The sequence below is a fragment of the Spermophilus citellus genome, assembly GCF_964194105.1.
Source record: "Spermophilus citellus genome assembly, chromosome: 13".
NCBI lineage: Eukaryota > Metazoa > Chordata > Mammalia > Rodentia > Sciuridae > Spermophilus > Spermophilus citellus.
In genome coordinates, this window is record NC_138193.1 from 93,879,035 (window position 1) to 93,900,078 (window position 21,044).

The 21,044-nt window shown below is 54.0% G+C and overlaps 1 protein-coding gene across 7 annotated transcripts in view; it reads right to left on the reverse strand.

The window, feature by feature from the left end:
• The window catches only part of TOGARAM2 (TOG array regulator of axonemal microtubules 2), a 61,427-nt gene that overhangs the window by 36,645 nt on the left and 3,738 nt on the right, over window positions 1-21,044 (reverse strand). The window contains exons 1-4 of one of the 7 annotated variants that reach the window (XM_081264819.1): window positions 14,752-14,921; window positions 4,491-4,617; window positions 2,199-2,312; window positions 719-1,006 (exon numbers count right to left, since the gene is read on the reverse strand). In XM_081264819.1, the coding sequence (XP_081120945.1) occupies window positions 719-1,006; window positions 2,199-2,312; window positions 4,491-4,518 (430 nt within the window). In that variant the 5' untranslated portion in view covers window positions 4,519-4,617; window positions 14,752-14,921. Of the gene's footprint in view, window positions 1-718; window positions 1,007-2,198; window positions 2,313-4,490; window positions 4,618-5,068; window positions 5,274-14,500; window positions 14,720-14,751; window positions 14,922-21,044 lie in introns of those variants that run through there. The other 6 variants (XM_081264823.1, XM_081264820.1, XM_081264821.1 and 3 more) reach the window with 6 other exon arrangements.

Sequence of the window (21,044 nt, forward strand, 5' to 3'; positions counted from 1 at the left end):
CCCAGGACGGTGGGAAGTGGGGGCAGACTTCAGAGCTTTACGAGGGCCTCGTGCCCCGGGGGTATGCTGGGATGAAGAGGGGAGAGGGCATTCCTTCCTAAATGCCTGCCGCCCCACACCTATCAGTAGACTAAGCCAGCAGATGGCAGGCACCATCCTTTTCCATTCCTATAGAATGGTAGAAATGCCAATCCAAGTGACCCACTGCAGAGGCTGTGTGGGTAGGAAGGCAAGAAAACTCATTGCTGGGATATAGGAGCGAGGACAGTGGGTTCTGGCCCTGGATAGCAGCGGTGTGACCTCAGGCAAGTCGCTGTCTCTTTGACCCCGTGTGCTCCTCTGTAAATGGGATACTCGCAAAGACTCAGTGACTTCCCTTACATAAAATGCCAAGCTAGTTCCTAGTATGTGACAGGGCCAATCAATCCTTTCTGCTCCCACCCCCACCCTTTCCAGCTAATGCAGTGAGGTGGCAGCCGCCTTCACATTTCCAACATCACCTAGAAGACAGACGGCCCCCTTCCAGCCCTTTGCTAATACTTTATGTGCCCAACAGATATCCTGCCCCATCCCACCCCGAATAGTGTCATCATCTAGGCAGGTGCCCACTAAACAGCCCCAGTGGACCCCCAAAGTCACCTGGATACCTACTGATCCTGACAGCCTGAATGGCCTGGTACCTGACCTCAGGATGGTGGTGGCAGGTGGCAGGGCTCACCTCTTGAAGATGCTGCCATGCCCTCTGAAAGCCTCCGTTTCTTGAGCTTGTCCTTGATCTGGATGGTGTCCCGGGCCACACTGTTGGCCTCTGACTCCAGAGAGGTAGCAGGTGCCAGGGGACAAGGCCCTAAAGTCAGAGCTCCAAGATTCCTGGGGTGGCCATTCCTAGCCTTCCAGTCCTTTAGAGGGATGTCCAGTTTGAGGTTGCCTGCATCCCCACGGCCGCTCAAGATCTCTGGTGGCTTCTCATTGCTCACCAGGACACTTGGCACAGGCTGGAGGGAGGCTGAAGCAGAAAGGGAAGGGTGGCTTGGCATGCAGGGCCCAGTGGCACCAGACACCAGCAAACCCATTGGTATGGCTTCCTAGGAGTAGTCAGTCACTTGTCTAATGAATCTGTCATTCAATGTTCCTGTCCTTCCTGGGGCAATCTAGCCATCCAACAGTGTCTAAGAAGCACCTGACCCCAGCAAAACCCACATCATGAAGTTCTCAGGGAATAAGAAGAGGATTCAAAATCCAGTCCTGTCACAGCATAGATGAGAGGCCATAAGTACTTAGCAAAGGCCAACTGCCCAGGGACCACTGTCCACTGATCTCCAACAAATCCATTCAGTGCCATGGAGCACTGGATAATGCCACATAGGGAAGTTGGGAGATTTGGAGCAAGTCATGCTCACAGGGGCACACTTATTCAATTGTTCTTTCAATCAGCATTTAATAAGCACCTACAAGGTGCCAAGCACTATCCAGGCAGTGGAGGTACAAACATGACTATGTGAGGCACAGTCTGCCATTAAGGGACTTTGGATCTGTTAGAGGAAGAAGATGCATCATCCATAAATAGGTTCAGTACAGGTCCCCAAGAGAGGTCCTGTAGTGAGGGAAGCAAAGGGCCCAGGAGGCCAAGCCCTACGATGCACTTAGTGGGGAGGGGTGATGGGGAAGACCCTGGTGAAGAGGTGGCCTGGTGGATCCCCCCGGGGACAAGGCAAAGTGATGACAGGGGACCTTTCAGACACTCTGCAGGTCTTCTTGGGATCTCTTAAGACAGGCCCTAAGAGAGGCACAGAGCCAAAAGTACCTGCCAAAAACCATGGGTGTTTTCAGCAGGGACCACAATACTAATAACACCCACATAGCCAGACATGGTGGCAGGCACCTGTAGTCCCAGCTCCTAAGGACACGGAGGTAGGAGGATCACGTGGGCCCCAAGAGTTCAAGGTGAGATGAGGCAGCAGACAAAGAAAGCAAAAGAAGCAAAAAGGACCCACGTAGCTTGAGAACAGCTGGGCGTCCAACACCCTCATCCCCCTCCCCAGTCTAGGGCCCGAGCTCTGCGCTGGGGTCTGTGGCCCTGACTGGGCTGTTGCCAGGGGAGCTCCCCATCACCTGCCAAAGTTCTCGGAGAGGCCACACAGGGCTCTCAAAGGCCATTTGGTGTGGCTGAGTCACCAGGCTGGGTCCTACCATCTTACCTTCTCCATAAGCTGGCAGATTGGAGTTGATGCCTCCAGGCAGGGTCCCTCGGGGCCCAGCACTGGTCCTAGGGACACTCCCACAATACACAGCCACTGGAGCCAAAACCTTGGCTAGGGACAGAATCACAGAATAGCTGTATCTTAGAGGCCTCCAAGGCCAGGGCGAGGCACAAATCCAACACAAATGCAGACACCTGAACACTCTGCCCCCAGGGTCTCTGCCTGAAAGACCAAGGGCATATGGTTGCCCACACCTATCCCCTACCTGCAGATGGGGGACCCGCCAGGTGGGGGGCCTGCAATCTCCATCCAACCCCACCAACCCTGCTCAGGCCAGCTTCTCAGCCAATACCATCTCCTGCTTCCCACTCTGAGCTCCTCATCCTGACTTTGCTCCAAACCCCTGGCCAGGGCTTTTCAGATTTCTCCATCATCCAAAAGTGCTGACCCCACTATGTGCAGTCCCAGTCTCTATCAAGGCGCCTATCATACTTGGTGCTGCCGTTGGGCCGCCTCCTCACTGCCACCTGCTTCAGACCACCTCCTAACCCACAAAGCCCTGACTAACAGCCTAGCTGCAAAGCAGCCATTACCTAGCCACAGCTCCTCTCAGAAGTCACCTTCCCTCCTAAACGCACCCCGCCCCCAGCATCCTTCATCCAGCTGCAGACACTCATTAATGCTCATCCCTGCTCTGTGCAGTGACTCTGGCATATAACAGGGGGTGGGAGTGGGGGCAAGACTGACTCAGCCCTCGAGTGGGAGAAGTCTGAAGGGGAAGAAAAGGATCAACAAGCAATGACAGTGGGGCCAGGGACAGGGAGAGGGAAGGCTTTTCAAAGGGAGGCACCAATGGACTGAGATCAGAGAAGGAGCCAGGAAATGATGAGTGCACAGCTCAGTTAAGCCATCCCCTCTTTTAAAAAGCCTTCCCCCAGCTGGGCACGGTGACACATGCCCATAATCCCAGTGGCCCAGGAGGCTGAGGCAGGAAGATGGAGAATGCAAAGCCAGCCTTAGCAACTTAGCCAGGCCCTAAGCAACTAAGTGAGACGTCTATAAATATAATACAAAGAAAAGAAGGTGCTGAGGATGTGGCTCAGTGGTTAAGCACCTCTGAGTTCATTCCGGTACCCCAATAAAAAGGCCTTCCCCCTGCTATGTCCTGTAGCCTCAAGCACACCTTGCTCTGACACTCTTCCCAATCTCTCTCGCCCTCAGGCCTGCCCTGTGGCTTCCTTAGTACCTGCCACTCAGCAGGCACCTAATAAATGTCAATCTTTCACTCTCCTAGCTCAGCCCCTCCCTAAAACACCTCAGAGGCCCTAACCCACTTCTCAGTGAAGCCCCCACTCAGATGGAAACACAGCCTGCCTGCCCTCAAGATGCACTGCCCCAAGACTGGACTCAGGATCTGGGTTCTCGTTTCTGTCACTGTGTGGCCTAGAGGAAACAAGCTAACCTCTCTGTGTCTCAGTTCACGCAAAGTTCAAGTAGCTGGAGGCACCAGGGCTTCATACCACAACATCTTCTCTCACTTCCCCACTAGAATCTAATGTCAGGCGCTGATTTATTCCTAAACTATGCAGTTGCTTTCAGATTAATCTGTCAGAGCCTCAGGGTGTCCTGCCTGAGCACCATGCCCAGACTCCCATCCTGATTCTCTACCTTCTGTCCAAAGGTCATCTGTCCCTCGGGGCTGATCAGCTTTGCAAGTTACAGGTACCCATTTCACCTGAGGCAGAAGCAACCTCCTCTTTTCCCAGAGGAGACTAAAGCACAGCAGGTGCCCCAAAGGCAGAGCCAGACCTGGACCCCCGTCTTCTGACCCTAAGAGGATTCCATTGCACAGTTATCGACACCCCAACCTTCAGCCCATGAGCTGGGAGACTCAAGGGGTTGGTGAGGCCCAGCAGGAAGGTTCTGTGGCTGAATTAAAGAGTTCTTGCTCCCCTACCTGGTCAGCTACGGAAACAAGTCGTCCACAATCCCAAGGCCCCACGCCCCCTGCCCGTCCACACACTCCTGGCCACAGAACAGCAGGGGCCCCTTGAGGAGCCAGCCCACTCTGTCTCAGAGAGTGGAGGCAAAGCCCAGGCCGGATCTCCAGAACCCTCAAAGCCCCTGCAGGCCAGGGAGCCACCACACAGGTGACAGTGCTGGGAGGGCCAGTGCCAGCATGTGAAGAGCCGGGCAGGGCTGGAGAGGCACCGCCACCTCCCAGACATGATCGAGGAAGGTCCCCCACCCTGTGAAAGGCCAGTAGCCGCCTCCCTGGGTGCTTCTCACCTGAGGTGACATCGTCTCGGGTGCCCATGCCCCCCGTGGAGAGGCTGTCCAGAGGCAGCAGCTGTGCCTGGGCCCTGAGTGCAGGCCTCGGGGGTCAGGATGGTTCTGACCTGTGACATCCAGGGACCTGTGGTGGGAAGGGCAGGGAGAAGTCAGTAAAAATGGGCAACAGCACAGGGGCCAAAGCCTTGCTGAGGCGAGCAGATCTACCACTGACCCAGGACACCCAGACGTCTTTTCTGACATTTGGGCTTATCTCAGACACCTCAGAGTTCCTAAGTCCCAAGTCAAGTCCAAGGCCACTCGATCCTGTGGAAAACATTCGTGATAGAGAGTGTCAACGAAACCCAATCAACCCGCCATAGCTTTCATAGACACCTTTAGGATCCTGGGGAGGGTGCAACTCTGCCACTTTTTCCTTCAGTTTCTGTTTTCTCCTAAAGCCCTCCACACTCTACCAGCTGCCCCCAAAGCCCATGTGAGCCTCGAGCCTTTGCGCTCACGGCACCCAAGCAGCCAGCAGCAGGTTGGGGCTTGTCTGTCCCCATCTGCATGGAGTTCTGGGCCTTCATGCTCACCTCATTGAAAAAGCCACACCTCTGACCCTCTGCCATCTTGCTGCCCTGTGGCTGAGACTTGGCCACTCCAAGGCTCTTCCCAGCCTCAGGGGCCAGTCCTCAGCTTTTACCCTCCACCTAATGTCACCCTCCCTGTGCAAGGCTCTGTGATTTCACACAATTTTATGAATTCTTTGCTGAAATGAGGGTGACAGATCAGGAAGGTAGATAGCCGGAGCTGGTCAGTGGTACAATAACGTCCCAGTCTCTACCCAGAGAGCTGTTCCCTCGAGATGTTATCTGGGGACAGGGCAAGTACTGTGCCAACTCCCTTCTGTTGAGCAATAAATCCCAACTCAGGAACTGAGAAACCTGCCTTCTGTCTGGAAGCCAGCCTGCCACGGTCCCCACCCAGGCCCCAGAAGGCAGAGCAGCACCTAGCAACCCCCTGGCCAAACAGGAGGCAGCTCAGCCCGGCTGCCCCCGCCCAGCTCCACCGGGCCCAGTCTCCTTGCTGAGCCCCCCAAGTCGCATGGGTTCTCTGTCCAAAGGGAGATTAGAACGTGGCCACATGGGGTGAATGCAGTCACGAATGGCGGTGAGAGCACTTGTCACAGCAAGGTGGGAGGATTCCACTGCACAGTTATCAACACCCCAACCTTCAGCCCAGTGAGCTGGTAGACTCAAGGGGTTGGCGAGGCCCAGCAGGAATGTTCTGTGGCTAAATTAAAGCCAAGAAGCTGGAGTTCAAGGCTTTGGGGGCAGTGAGAATTGCAGGCCCCATCTGCTGTGCATCTCTCTGATCAGAGGAAACCCGTTATATGAAACTGTGGTAGGAAAGCAGCGCTCCCCATTGCTGCGGACCAGAATCTCCTGGGAACTGGTTGAAATGGCAGATTCCTAGACCCCACCTCAGACCCCTCACTGAAGTGGTTCTTCTAGGAAGGAGACTGTGAGGATCCATTTTTTGTTTGTTTTGTTTTGTTTTGATTAACTCCTAAGTGATTTTGATATTCAAGCAGGATTGAAAACCACTGGGCTATAGTTCAGATTCATTTGGCAATAAGGACTCAGCCCTAGTTCTCCCCTTCAGTTGTCCAGGTGGTTAGTGCCGCCTCCGTTTCCCTCCAAGAGCTCCCTCTCTAGGAGAAGATGCAGAGCTACCCAAGAGCACAGACTGCTACTGAACTGAGCCTGCAGAACAAGAATCCCCACCTCCAGCCTCCCAGGCTGCCCAGGCTCCTCCACATCCTCAGGGACACCTGGAGCCACTCCACACCAGCCAAGCCACCCCACCAAGCAGAGCTCCTGTGAGTCCCTATCAGATCTGCACCTTCAATCCCTCAGGCACTACAGGTCTAGAGAGCAGGATCTCCCAGGCATCTGCTCAAGAGGAAGTGGCCACAGTTGCTTATGGACAACCACATCCTACAGGACAGCAGTGAGGGGGCTCCCTCAGGGAAACCACTCAGGCCCAGGATCTACTACTCAGCAATCCACACCCCAATTTAAAAAATGAGAATCAGAAATTCCAACACACACGTCGATAGAGCCTTGGGTTTATCATGGAGACCCCTTAGCACCTGGCCCCCAGGACACAAGTCACAGACCCCATTTGCCCTGTACTCCACCAGCACTAAAGTGTTTCTCTCACCGTCAGAACAGCCAGCCCCTGACCTAAAGGGCTGAATGAGCCAGTGGACTGTGGTGACCAGGATTTTGTCCTCACTCCTTGAGGCCCTGCATTGCCACCCTTGGCCTCATTCACAGCTCAGGGAACAGGGTGACCCAAGATAAGTGACCTTTGTCTACCCCTTCCATTAAAGCTATGACTACAGACGTTCCATGGTGACTGGCACCATAGGAATGAAGTAAGGTGACAGAAGGGACTCAGGTTTCAGGAGGAGAGGAAACAAAGCTAGGACTGGCCCAGTAAAGAGTGTTGGCCCCAAGGACAAAATCCACTGCCCCAGTGTCTCGCACGGCCCCAGGAGCCAGAGCTCCGTGTCCACCTTGCTCCCCAGGGGCCTGGGCAGAGCACTGTCCCTGAGAGACGATGGAGACAGGAGGGCAAGGGAAGGGCCCTGTCGAGGACATGCACACGCACAGCCGCACAGTCGTGGCAGCCCAGCCCTCCATCTCTGAGACAGCCCCAGTTGACACAGATGCCTGTCCCAGGGAGGAGACGTGTCTCTAGAGCAGGAGGCTCAAACTCGACAGGACCTGGCCCTCCTCCAGCTGTCACCCACAAGCCCTGTTTCTAAATGGTGCTCTCTGTCACACCATCAGGGCGGTGAGTGCTCCCTGTGAGGCAGGGCGAAGGGCTGGCTGGTCACTGTCCCTCCAGGCAGAATGAGTGAACATTCACCGTCACCCCAGGTGAGACCAGCACCCGCTACAACATCAGGCAGGACTAATGAACATGGACTGTCACACCTGGTGGGGCCAGGGGACGCGCACTGTCAACCAGGCTGGGTGAGCCACTCCACTGAAGAGACGGGCGCCCATTGAGCCCCTGCTGCTGTCTGATAAGGAAACCCAGAGGAGATGCTGCAGTGACCAGCGACACCCTGCTGGGCCTGGAAGGAAGCAGGGTGGGGGTGGGGGGTAGGAATGAGGAAAGACACACCAGCCAAGGCTCAGCCTGGGCACACACGTGGAGGAACAAACACACCCGTGAGTCTCAGGACTGGGAGGTGGGGCTGCCTGAGAGCCCTGGAAGGCTCTGCAGAGTCCTGGCTTGTTCTACAGCCCAAGGAGCTGAACAGAGAGGGAGGACATCATTGACCTGTGTTTCCTGCAGACGCTCAGTGAGACTCTGGAAGGGCTGCCTAGGGGAGCAGAGGCTGGGACAGACTCTAAGGACTGAAACTTAGAGACCCTTGGGCCAGCCTCTGGCCTGGCTGGACCCAGAAAAGAAACAATCAGACCAAGATGTGCCACCAGATACAGGCAGGATAGAAAGGATAGAACACACTTGAGGGTAAGGGGCAGCCACTGCCCTCCTCATCACACACACGCACCCTTCCCCACCATCAGAGGATGCAGTCCAGCCATAAACCTCAGGGGAACCCCTGGGTGGCCTCGGGTGACCTCCTGGACTCTGACTTCCGAGGCTCAAGCTATCTCGGAAGGTCTGAGGTCCACGCGCTCATATCACAGGTACTAGGACACAGAGGCATGAGGCTCAAATCCAGTACCTGTGTGACGAAAGGCTCATCACTGAACTTCTCTGAGCCCCAGTTACTTTAACTGCAAAAATGTAGATAATTCCTGTCTCATTTCAATATTTAATAAATTAAGACCACCACTTAATACTCTGGCCCCGGCAAGTAATCAATACACACTGGCATTAGCAAAATTGCAGTTGACAAAACCCAGGGCAGCAGCAGATGGACAGACTTGGGTGGACGAGGCAGGAGGGTGAAGAGAGGGGCTAAGTGTGATCCGGGGCTTGGCAGTTCCGTGTGGAATACACCTGAGGAAGGTTTGGGAGGGAAGCCGGCAGGAATGACAGACTGCCTGGATGAGGACAGCCGGAGGTCTAGGCTGAGTCTGGGGTGCTGGGGTACCATTCCCTGCTGAGATGGTGGACATGGGAGCTGGTGCCGGAGGCCAGGAGAGACACTGAGGCCTGGTTTGGGCAGCATGGTTTGTGTCTCCTCTGGGAGACCCAGATGGAACCATCCAGAGAGCAGCTGGTCTGAGGCTCCACAGAGGAGGGACTGGGCTTGGAAATGTCCTCAACCCACAGCAATGGAGTCTGCAGGAGAGAACCAGAGCCAGGAATGGCAGAGATGGGCAAGAGCAAGGACACTGGGGAGGACAGGAGAGCAGAGAGGGGTTAGAGGGTCAGCTCAGCAGAGATGGAGGTGGGACAGGACCAGGGACGCTGGCTGGATGTGACCAGCAGGGACTCTGCCAGGAGTTCTGTGAGAGCATCTCTGTGCACTGGGGACAGAAAGCCGCCGCAACATGGAGCAGGTAGAAGGTGGAGAAGCTGACACAGTGAATGTGACAACTCTTTGGAAGTTAGATGCGACCGTCAGGAGAGGGAGAGGGCAATAGCCCGAGAGCAATGAGCCTGAATGAGACCAGTTGTGCTTTTGTTTGCACTTTTTTTTTTCTTGCTCTACCAGGAATTGAACCCAGGAGTGCTCTACCACTGAGTTACATCCCCAGCCCTTTTAATTTTATTTTGAGGCGGAGTCTGGCTAAGTTGCTCAGGCTGGCCTTGAACTCGTGATCCTCTTGCCTCAGCCTTGAGGGTCTCTGGGATTGCAGGCATGCGGTTCTCTGCTTCTTTAAAAGTGGGAAATACTCTAGCATATGAGGAGGAGGAGGAAGAGCCAGAGGGGAAGGGTGACTACAGGAGGGAGGGACCGTGAGGGACAGAGCAGGATCCTAGCATTTGCTGCAGGGAGGAGGCCTCAGGTGCCAGGAGATGGTGGGTGCCAGTGAGGGGAGAGGGGATGGGACAGCCAGGGGAAGGGTCATGGGGGAGCCACAAACGGCCAGTGGTGGAGGAGGAATTCTAGAGAGCAGTGAGGTTCTAGAAAGATCCTGGAGGCTGTGTTCTGACTTCAGAAAAAACAGATGGATTCTATTCTCTCCCTGACGTGCCTCCATTCGGGGCAGCCTGGGTGAGGGCTGATTCCACCAAGATTCCCATCTTCTTGATAATTCATGGCCCTTTCTAGAGCCAAGGTGCTGAAAGCCACCTCTGCCCCCACCCAGGAGACTGGTGGCCACACCCACCAGGCCCTGGCTCCAGCTGTGACTGGCTCCTGGGCCAGCAGGAAGGCCATTCACAGATGAGATGCCCCCCTGCCAAACCCCGCTCCCTTTGCCAGCTCTGGAGCACCCTCACTGGCTGCAGGTACCATCTCCCTCGCCATCATGAGATAAGGTGGGGCCAGTACTCCTGGAACCCTCTGAGCCCCAGCAAATATGAGGTGCGGGTCAGCTAGCAGCCGCGGGAATACAAAGACAAGTAGGAAGAGTGCCAAGCGCAGAGCCTGGCATATACTAGCAGCATGAATGAACGAATGGATCCCAAATGGGAGTGCGTCTTTATAGAATGTCTTGCTGGGAAGACACTAAGCGAAGGAAATGAACATTTCTTGGTCCCATTTGTTACGTGTATGATATGCTTCCAAGTATTAGGCCACTGAACTTCAGAAACAACAAGAAAGTGGAGATTACTGCCCTCATTTTATAGATAAGACGATTGAGGCTAATCAGGGTCACAGAACTGCTAAGTGGGAGAGTCCGGACCAGTGGTCTCAGCTCAGGGAGACGGTGGCACCCAGCATTTCAGAGTGTGTATCTGGGAGTCAGTAGAGGTGGATTAAACGCCATCGCCTGCTAGCTGTGTGACCTGAGGCACATTTTTAAACTTCTCTGAGCCTCTGTTGAACTGCAAAATGGAAATAGTGTCAATCTCACAAGGTTATTGAGAGTGTTCCAAACATACAAAAAACATTTCATGTTGCATCTGGCCCCCAGAAAGTACTCCATAACACTGCCATTCATGTCACTGTTTGCTTGGTAACTTTTGCCATGTTCAGCTGTGAGGGAGAGGGGACTGTCTCTCTCTCTCTCTCTCTCTCTCTCTCTCTCTCTCTCTCTCTCTTTTTGGTACCAGGGATTGAACTCAGGGGTATTCGACCACTGAGTCACATCCCCAGCCCTATTTTGTATTTTATTTAGAGGGTCTCACCGAGTTGCTGAGCACTTTGCCTTTGCTGAGGCTGGCTTTGAACTCGCAATCCTCCTGTCTCAGCCTCCCCAGCCACTGGGATTACAGGCGTGTGCCACCGCACCCAGTGGACTATGTCTTTTGAAAGCCTTTAGGACAGGAAGCAGCAGAGGCCTGGCTGAGGTTGAGTGGCAAACGTAGGCACTGCTTCTTGGAGCAGGATGGCCTTTCATTTCCTAAGTTTTCTGAGGTGAGCAGGAGGCAAGCTGGGACAGGACACTTAGTGCCACCTTGCCAGGCAGGAAATGCTTAAGAGATCCCTTCTCAAGAGGTCCGAGGTAAGAGAGAGTTAACACCTTAATGACCTCCCAGAACAGGGCAGAATAAAGCAGCCCTTCCCAACTGTTCTTATGCCCAACACAATAAGGACGGGACCTTCCATTTGTAATAGCAGCTCAGTGCCTGTGTTAGGGGAGGGGACGAGAACTGGATGGAACAGAGAGAAGAGGAAGAAGGCCTCATACACATATGTCCAGGGCCACAACATTTGAACAGCCCCCTCAACCCTACCCAGGGAATTCTGATAGGAGTATCATTGGTCTAAAAGATATGGGAAAGTCTATGAGTGAAAGTTGTATTTAAGGTCTTTTTGAAAAGCAGTGAAGGTAAGGCTGCCATGTTTGATTATCCAGGTTGGGCACTGTACAAGGTCGTCATAATTAAGGGGACAACATTCATGCTGCAGATGCTACAGATTTCATATTTATTATGACCTTCTTCTGATGAATACAAGTGTCTCGGGACAGAGGCTCTTTTTTCTAATTCACAAAGAGAACTGTGTGAGCAGGCTGCAGCCCTAGGACAAAGGAAGGGTTCATAGTTTATACATCAATTTACGAAATTCAAATCTTCCCAACATGCCCACACTTTTGTATATCATGTTGGTGCAAATATAAATTAGAGGTGAGTCAAAACACATGCTAGCCACTGAACACCATTGCCTGTACCTGCTTTTCCTGTCTGTCAGTTTCAAACTGTGAGGGACCTGGCTATCAGCTGTCCCTCAGTTGTCAATGAATGATTATTGGAGGTTCAGAGAGACTGCGTCACATACTGGCTTAGTGTCCTTGGGCTGCTATAACAAATACCACAGACTGAACGGCTTAACCCACACAAGTTTCTCTCTCACTCTTCTGGAGGCTAGATGCCCAAGACGGAGGGGCCAGGTGATTCAGTTCTTGGTGGGTACATGCGTCATGGGCAGAGGGCTGTCTTCTCTCTGTGTTCTCACAGGAGAGAGAGAGAGAGAGAGGAGAGAGAGCACTCGGGCACTAACACCATCATGGGGACTCCTCCCCACTCCCAGGCCCATGACCTTTTCTAAACCTAATTACCTCCCAAAGGCCGGGCCTCCTAGTACCGATGCATTGGGGACTAGGGTTTCCATGTGTGAATTCAGAGGGACTCAGTATTGAGTCCATAAAACATGCCCAAGGCCATCAGGAGCCAAGGCCTCTCCCTGGCACAACCCTCCAGACGTCACCCTGGCTGCCAGCTGTTAGGCCCTACGGGGCGAAGAGGAAATGCTCCTTCCGCTTCCCACCAAGGCCTCCCCACAAGGTCCCACTGGGCCGGCAGGGCCTGGAGTGCTTAGCACACGTTTCGGCTGTTCCAGGAGCAGCCCAGGCCGCTGCAGTTCACCTCTTCAAACTTCAGAAGGACTAAGGAGAAATGAAACAGCTTTTCCAACCAAAGTCTCAGCAAAGTGGTTTCAGCCATGACTTCAGAAGAAGGCTCTTGACAAAGTGCCCCATGAGCTCAGGAAACTTCAGCCCCCAGCTCTGTCCTTTTCCCAAAGGCCCATGAGAAAGTCGACTGTCCTTGAGTAAGAGCCAGGGTCACGTGTGCGCCTTCCCGGGGCATAGGCTGGCTTTTTTCTGGAAGGTCAAGAAGATTGCCACCGAGGGCCACTTTTTTTTTTTTTTTAATCCTAGTTTTACTGAAGGAAAATCTGAGACCAAGGAAGAATGTAAGTACGTATGTGGAGCCAAGAACCAGAGATTTTGAAACATGGACCAATTGCCAATCTCTGGCCTGCAGGTGCCCCCCCCCCCCCCCCGGAGCCTGCATCTGCAGCTCAAAGATCAATCACAGCGGAAGGACATTCATGGGTGATGGTCCTCCGAGAAGGATGGTGGAAAGGGACAGGGCACCAGGAGGGCAGAGAGGAAGATGGAAGTCAGAAACCTGAGCACAGCGAGGAGGTGGCCAAAGAGATTGGAAGAAAAGCTGGGGCGGGCACCCAACCTCCGGAAACCGAGAGATGCAAACAATGAGATGCGACTCTGCCCTGCAAACACTGGCATGAGATGAGAAGCGAGAGCGGGTGTCAATGACAGTGCCAAGAAAGGACTCCTGGCCGTGGCTGGCAGGCAAGGTGCAAATGGGCCTGTGAAGCTCAAGATGCACAAACCCTGTGCCTGGCAATTCGCTCCTGGGCCACCACCCTCAGGACAACCTTGCCCCCGTGATCCAGGAAGAAGCACAAGGATGTTCGTGGCAGCTCTGTGGACAGCAGCCAAAATATGGAGACGATCCCAATGTCCACCAGGGATGGAGGGTGACTGAGAGGGGCCCACACTGTGGGATGAAGACACGGTGGACGCCTGCAGCATGTTACGGAGTGCGACTCTACTGTCATGAAGACCCAGGGAGGGCGAAACTAAGCCAAGGGCTCAGATATGCAGGTAGAGAGAGCAGAACTTCAGAGCAAAGCAAAGAGAAATTAAAGAGTGTTAACCGCCCCCAGCCGGTGGGAGGAGGAGACAACCATGTCAAAGACAAGGAGGAGCCCGTGGAACGCGGCTGGGTGTCTGAAGGAGACCTGGGTGGTTGCACCCAGATGCTCACTGCATAACTCTTCCATAAGCTGCTCATGCACCAGACGGTACCTTCTGCTGTCTGCAGTGCTGCTGCCCCAGGAAAGACGCAGCTGCCTTCAGAAGCACCTTTCTCCAGAGCTCGGGTTAGCATCTCCCTGTCCCTCATCCTCTCCTACGTTTCCCTTTGTTCAAATCTGCCACCAGGCTCTATGGGCTCAACCCGAGCCAGTGCCGGAAGCCAGCCAGCCTGTAGCGAGAAAGGCTGCAGGCCCTCCAGGGTGGAAGAGCAGAGCCCTTCACATCCCCCCTGGCCAGGTGCCTCTGCGTCCAGCCACTGCACTGACGCCCCGGCAAGTGCAATCCCCCTCTGCCCGCAGCACTTCCAAGCAAGCATCGGCTCTTCCAGGTCCCCAGCCTACATGGGCCTTGTCCTGGCAGAGGAAGGAGGCAGGCAGATGCTGCAGTATCAGGAGAACAAAATCTGCTCCAGAAAAGAACACAATGCCCTCCCCCTGGGATGATAACGGCACCCAAGTCAGCAGCTGCCCCTGGCTACCACGAGACGGCCCTCCTGCCAGGAGGCACGATTGAACCCCACTTTCCAGAAAGGAAAGAGGCTCAGAGAGACAAAGAGCCCAAGTCCACATACCGAGTAAGAGTGTCACAGGCTGGTGTCAGAATTCAAACCCAGACCAGGCCTGTGCTTGAGGCACCCCAGCCCAAGCAGTCTGCTCCCTCCCCCTGTCTTTCCCTTTGCCACTGTCCCTGGCAGTCCCAGGAAGCCATGGTACATGTTTGGGATTTACCCCAAACAGAGCACTCCACAGGCCAGGACCCAGGGAAAGGGACAGCCCAGGGCAGCCCTCTTGCCTCGGCTCACAGCACTCAGAGAGCAGCAAGTTCAACCTTTTCCTTTAGAGATGATCCATGAAGGCCCAGAGAGGGGCAGGGGCCTCCAGCAGACACATAGCCTCCACACCACAGCATGATGCCTTTCCTCTCAACATGGTCTTGTGCCAGGTCAGGTCCTCATCCTCCCTCCAAGGACTTCAGAGGGTCCTGACCTGCCCTCCCATTTCTCCCTCCTTCCTGCCCAAAACTGTGGACACACTGCCTCTCACCTCTGTCCAGAGGCCAAAGCCCTGCCACCAGAGGAATCCGGGGTTCTTAGTCTCTTCAGAGCCAATGCTGCCCCTAGGTCCTGGGAGGCCCCATGCCTGGCCTTCCCTGGCCCTGGCCCAGCCTCACAGCCCTGGGCCAGCTTCCTGTCTGGACAGGTGCTGGGCAGCCACGGTCTACTGCTGGTGGTGGCTTCTGCTCTCCGCCAGGCTCGCCTTGAATAAACACGGCTGCATAGCAACCACGCTCTGAAGGAGCCCACAGCTCCCTGCTGGGGGAGAGATGGAGCCCAGAGACTTCTCCTCGGCCTCATCTCCCCTGTGGCTCACCCAGGCTCTGCCTCCCTCAAGTGGCTGAGACCAGAGAGAGGGAGCTGGGCCCCACTGCGTGGCAGCCACTGCCAGGAAGTGCATGGCAGCCTGGGGGCAGGGTGGTGGGCAGTGGAGACTCTGTTTTCCTCCACTGGCCTCGGGGCCCCCGTCTGGTTCTGTCTACCTGCTGCTCCTAGAGGCAGAGGCCAGACATAGTCTGAAGCCAGGCATCGCGCACTCACTGGGCAGTTCCAGTCCTGACTCTGCTGCTCCAGCTGTGTGCCCCTGGACAGTGCTTAACCTTCGAAGCCTGTTTCCTCATCTGGAAAATGGGTATAATAAGGTACTGACTCAACGGGAGCCTGAAACAGGCCTGTGGTTCATCTAGCTCACGGGAGGCCCTGCCCTACTTCCCCAGAGGTACTCGCATAGCAGAAAACCTACGGCCTCCTCCCCAACCAGATTTTTCATCCCTGCTCTGGGAAAATGTGGAACCCAACAATCCCATGTGCTTCCTCATCCAGCCCTAGCCCTGATGCAGAAAGCCCAGGCCGGCTCGGATCCCCTCAGATGAGAACTGTTCCCACTCCTCACACTACCCTCGGTCTAACCCTCACCCTTCCAGGGACACAGGGGGAGCCAAGGTCTGATTGTATTCAGCCCTGCAAAAAGCCACCGTCCAAAGACATTCAGAATTTTTCCAAGGGCAGGGGATGTAGCTCAGTTGGTAGAGTGCTTGCCTCACATGCACAAGGCCCTGGGTTCAATCCCCGGCACCAAAAAAAAAAAAAAAAAAAAAGAATTTTTCCAGGCGGCTTCTGTTTTCCTTACTGAGGAATCAGCAGGCAGGCAGGATGCGGAGCAGGGAAGGTGGGGTGTAGCTGGTCACACCTCCAGGAGGCCTGACGACTCTCTCCTCTTGCCTGGAAAAAGCGGCTTCATCTAGCAGCTCCAAAAGGGCCAGAGATCCAGACAATAAAGATGGAGAACAAGATCTGCCTGCAGAGGGCGCTGGCCAGCCAGAAGGCAGAGGGGCTGCTGGAGGGGAGCAGACTGGCTGGTGATCTGGACTCCAGGGCTCCCTCCAGCAGATCCCAGGAAGGCGGTGCCTCCTCCAAAGTTGAACCAATGGCCACGTGTCTGTGTTAAGCGTTGAATAACCCCTGGGACACAGGTCTGAAGGAGCCTAAGGTTACAGATAGCGAGACTGAGGCTCAGCAAGTTGCACAGCTCATGAGAGCCAGTCACCAGTGAGAGCCAGAAAGGATGGGCACTGACAGGGCAGGACTCGGTGTCCCTTACCTCTGCCAGGGAGAGGAGGTGTGAACTCTTCCCCCAGAGTCAGAGCTGCTAAACCATAGATCTGAAGGTCACGCCCCCCCCACTGGTTCCCGCCTGTCTCCCTGACCTTGGCACTGAGACCAAGGAGCCTCTCAACCTGGCCCAGCTTGGCCCTCTTTCCTCACCACCTCTCCGCCCACCTCACTCATTCACAGCACTCTGCCTCTGGGGACTATCAAGCGCCAGGTTTTCCTGATGGCCACCTGGGCCACAAGGGAGAGCACAACTGCCCTCCAAGCTGAGCCACACAGAGAGGCCCCGAGAGGTAACCATTGGCTCATGCCTGAATGAGCTGTAATAACAGGTAGGATCTGCACAGCTCTTAAGAACTGGAGTTCTCAAGATGGACTCAATGTTGCAGCACCAGCAATCCCAGCTACTCAGAAGGCTGAGGCAGGAGGATCTCAAGTTCAAGACCAGCCTCTGAAGTTTAGCAAGACTTTCAGCAACTCAGTGACACTCTGTTCTGTCAAAATAAATTTTTTAAAGGGTTGGGGATGTAGCTTATTGTTAGAGTGATTGCCTAGCATGCACAAGACCCTGGGTTCAACACCCAGCCCCACACCCCCCCACACACACAGAATTGATTCTCACCCTAACAATCCTGTGGCCTGAGTTAAGAAACAGGCTTCTGTGCCCAGCAGGGAGGCCATGGAGCCTCCCTTCCCCAGGAGGTGGGTATGAATGACTCTCAGGAACCACTAGGGGTACCCCTGGGATACAGCAAGCACTCACCAATATTCACATGCCCACCAGGACTGTGCATGTGACATGAGAGAAGCCTGAAGAGTACAGGCTGCCCAGGAGATGGACACCATGAATGTAGGTGCTGAGAAAGACTCGGGGTACTTGAAGTGGCCAGGATGGGAAGGGCCCCAGGTGACAGGGAACTACCTGCATGCTTTCTGGTGACTCACTCTAGAAGATGTCACAGAAAAGGACTTGGACATCTAGACCCCTGTGATTTATCACCTGAAGGAAATATTTTCATATCTCCTTCCTTCCTTCCTTCCTTCCTTCCTTCTTCCCGCTCACTCTTTCTTTCTTCCTGGGGTGCTGGGTTTTGAATCCAGGGGCACTCTACCACTGAGTTACATCCCCAGGCTTTTTATTATTATTATTATTATTTATTTTGAAACAGGGTCTCTCTAAGTGGTCAAGGCTAGCCTCAAACTTGCAATCCTTCTGCCTCAGCCTCCTGAATAAAGAGAGATGCTTCAAGCTTCACAAAGCTTCACTGGTGGGACAGTGGGCAGAACTGGGAAGAGACTCAGGAGGCCTGAAAGGAGCTCTGAAGGAATTTGGGCAGAAGCTTACAGGGAGAGAGGGCGGCAGACTGAGAAAGAGGAGACCAAGACACAAGGGCCTGCTTGGCCATCTGGAAGCACACAGTTCCCAGGACCTGAACATGCCGCTAGCCCTTGGGCTCCGAGTGTGTATTTGGCTCTGCCTGTATTCAGTACACACACACACACACACACACACACACACACACACACACTGCCTGTCTGCCTGGAGAACTCATACCCATCTTTCAAGACAGCTTGTTATGATTGGATTGTGTGCCCCCAAATTGATGAGCTGAAGTCCTCGCCTCCAGAGTCGTGGATATGAACTTATCTGGAAATAGGGTCATTGCAGATGTCATGAGTTAAGAGAAGGTCATATTGCAGTGAGGTGGGCACCAAAGTCAGTAAGACAGTGTCCTTCATAAAGCAGGGGTTTGGACACAGACACACGGGAAGAACACCGTGGGAGAACAGAGTCGAACGGCCTCAACCCAAGCTACCAAAAGAAGAGAGAAGCCCAGAGCATCCCTCCCTGGTGCCTTCAGAGAGAGTGGGCCCTGCCCACACCTCGACCTCAGCCTCTGGCTCCAGGACTGTGGGGCAATATGTTCTGTGGTTCTCAACTGCCCAATTTCTAGTTCATGGTCATGGCAACCCAGAAAACCAAGCATCATCTCCTGGGCGTAGCAGCGTGACCTGCCCCCGTGATGCCAAGCACTCCCAGAAAGGGAGCGCGTGCTGGAGAACTCCTGCCATCCTGGTCCACCTGCTCTGTGCCCCAAGGCTGAGCTCCGTGAGCTACATCAACAGGCCCTCCTGCCTTCCCCCTCCCTTGGGTTTGGTCAGGGGACGGAGGGGAGAGGGAGCCAGGCTCCTATTACCCAGTTTCCTTCCAGCAGAGCCCTGGGGGCCAGCTGTACCACTTACCTGGAGGTCAGGGCTCCTGCCAGCAGCTCTCTCTACACAGCTCTCCCTGGGGTGGTGAAGGTCCCAGTGTGGCCAGTGCCAGGTGCTGCGTGACCCCCATGGTTTCTCAGCATCTCCTCCCAATCCCAGCATGCACAGGTGGACAACTGCCCCCTCCCAGCCACACATACGTAGACTGTGAGTTCCTGGGGGTGAGCTCCAGTCTCTATCTCTAAAAGCCAAGCGCAGTCAGACCACAGTAGACACTGAGCACAAGTGTGAGTGACACACATCTGACTGTGGGGGTGGGGGTACTAGCCCAAGAGCTTCTTTTCCCTGCAACACCCACTGCTTTTCCCAGGACCAGGCCTCGTCTCCAACCTACAGAGTCTGGGCACCATGTATGGCGGGTAGAGCAAGTTCTAACCCCCTTGGCTGGTGCTACCGTATTATCAATCAGGACCAGCCTGTCAGAGCTGGAGGTCAGATTACATGGAGCATGTGGGGACCCCCGGGAAGTGGCACGCTCAGGCTGTGCCTCCCCTTACCCCTGCTTCAGAACCCCTCAGGATCAATTGAGCCCAGACTAAGGATGATTAGCATATGGCAGGGCCAAGGGGACAAGGGAGTGGTTCCAGGACTGTCACCAGCTTTACTATGTGGCCTCCAGCCCCTGCCTACCCTAGGGTGCCAAACTGTCATCTGTGAAATGAAGGGATCAGACACTGAATGGCCTCCAGGCCCCTGAGGCCCAAGGCCCTATATTGGGGATCGAGGCTGGAAACTTCACTTCCACCTGCCAGACACCCTGCGGAGAAACGGACAGCCAAGGCAAGCAGCACTGTCCACAGACTGCCCCTGTGACCGACTGTCCTCCACACTTGGCTTGTGCTTTATCACGCACCCCACCTCCTTGGGGCCCAGCCTGTGAGAACAGGAGGCGCTGACTGCACCCTAAGCAGGGCGGGGCCATACAGATGCTGCCAAGGGCACACGAGAGCCCCCCCCCAAAACTGGCTTCCCCTTCTGTGTTGACTTGCTCTCTGGGAATTTTCTAGGAAATTCCAAAATAATATATGCAACCTAAGCCACAGGTCAGAGAGGACCCAGCTGAACCCTTCCTATCACAGAGGAGGGAAGATGAAGCCCAGAGGGCTGTGCAGGAAATCAGGCCACGGACTGAGGCCTTCTCATTCTGTTGTTCCTGGCCCCAGCTCCCCTTTAGGGTCTTCTTCCAAGAGAAGCTTTTCCTTCACCCCACATGGACCTGACCCTTCTGCTTTCTCCCCCTTTCTCCAAAAAAGTGTCAGAGAAGAGCTGCTGCCGCACAGCCACAGGAGAAGGTACCTGTTCCTCCAATGGCTGATGGATGATTGGAGGTAGGCAGACGGGATAGGGTAGTAAGGGATGGGTTGGACAAATGGCAAAGGATAAAACAAAGTATAAGATAGGATGGCATGGGATGGGACAGATGGAAGGGAGGAAGGATAGGAAAGGGGGAGGGAAGAAAACTCACATATAATGAATGGATAAATAAAGAATGAATGTGAAGAGAGATGAAGAACAGGGGGAAAGAAGAAATTAACAAGTGAATGAATAATTCTGGAAGCTGATGGAGAAAAATAATTGGAAACATAAGAACATGCAAAGAAACGAGAAAATTCTAGCCAGGCACAGCAGGGCACACCTGTAATCCCAGTGGCTCAAAAGGCTGAAGCAGGAGGATCTTGAGTTCAAATTTAGCCTTGGAAAATTATTTAGGCCCTAAGCAACCCTGTCTCAAAATTTTAAAAAACATAAAAGGGCTAGGGATACAGCTCCATGATTAAGTGCCCTTGGGTTCAATCCCTGGTACCAAAAAGAAAGAAGGGAGGGAGGGAGGGAGGGAGAGAGGGAGGAAGGAAGGAAGGAAGGAAGGAAGGAGAAAATTCTTAAAAAACTTTCACATTTTCAGTTTGTAAAAATTCATCAAGATTATGTTGCACATACTTGTGATATGTGTACATTCCTATATGTATGTTGTCATTGTTTTAAAAAGACTCTCTACCTAGCAGGTCCCAGTGGGGAGTAGAATCTCTCTCCCCAACTAGTGCCAACAGGGGGGGCTTGGCAGTATGAGGAGGGGGCCTGCTTTTGCTGAGATGGTGGCAGTGGGGCCCAATGGCATATTCACCCCCACCTGGATCTGTGTCCTGCCTCGGAACAGAAGGCTGCCTGTAACAGAGGGTACAAGAGGATCTAGAGTCTCACAGCACAATACCCAAAATGTTCAGGATACAATCAAAAATCACTCACCACACCAAGAACAAGTAAAATTCTAACTTGAGTGAGAAAATAATCAACGATACAACATCAATATGACACAGATGCTGGGATTACCTGACAAGGGTTTTTAAGGTAAAACTAGCATAAAAATTCTTCAGTGAGCATGATGAACATATACTAGAA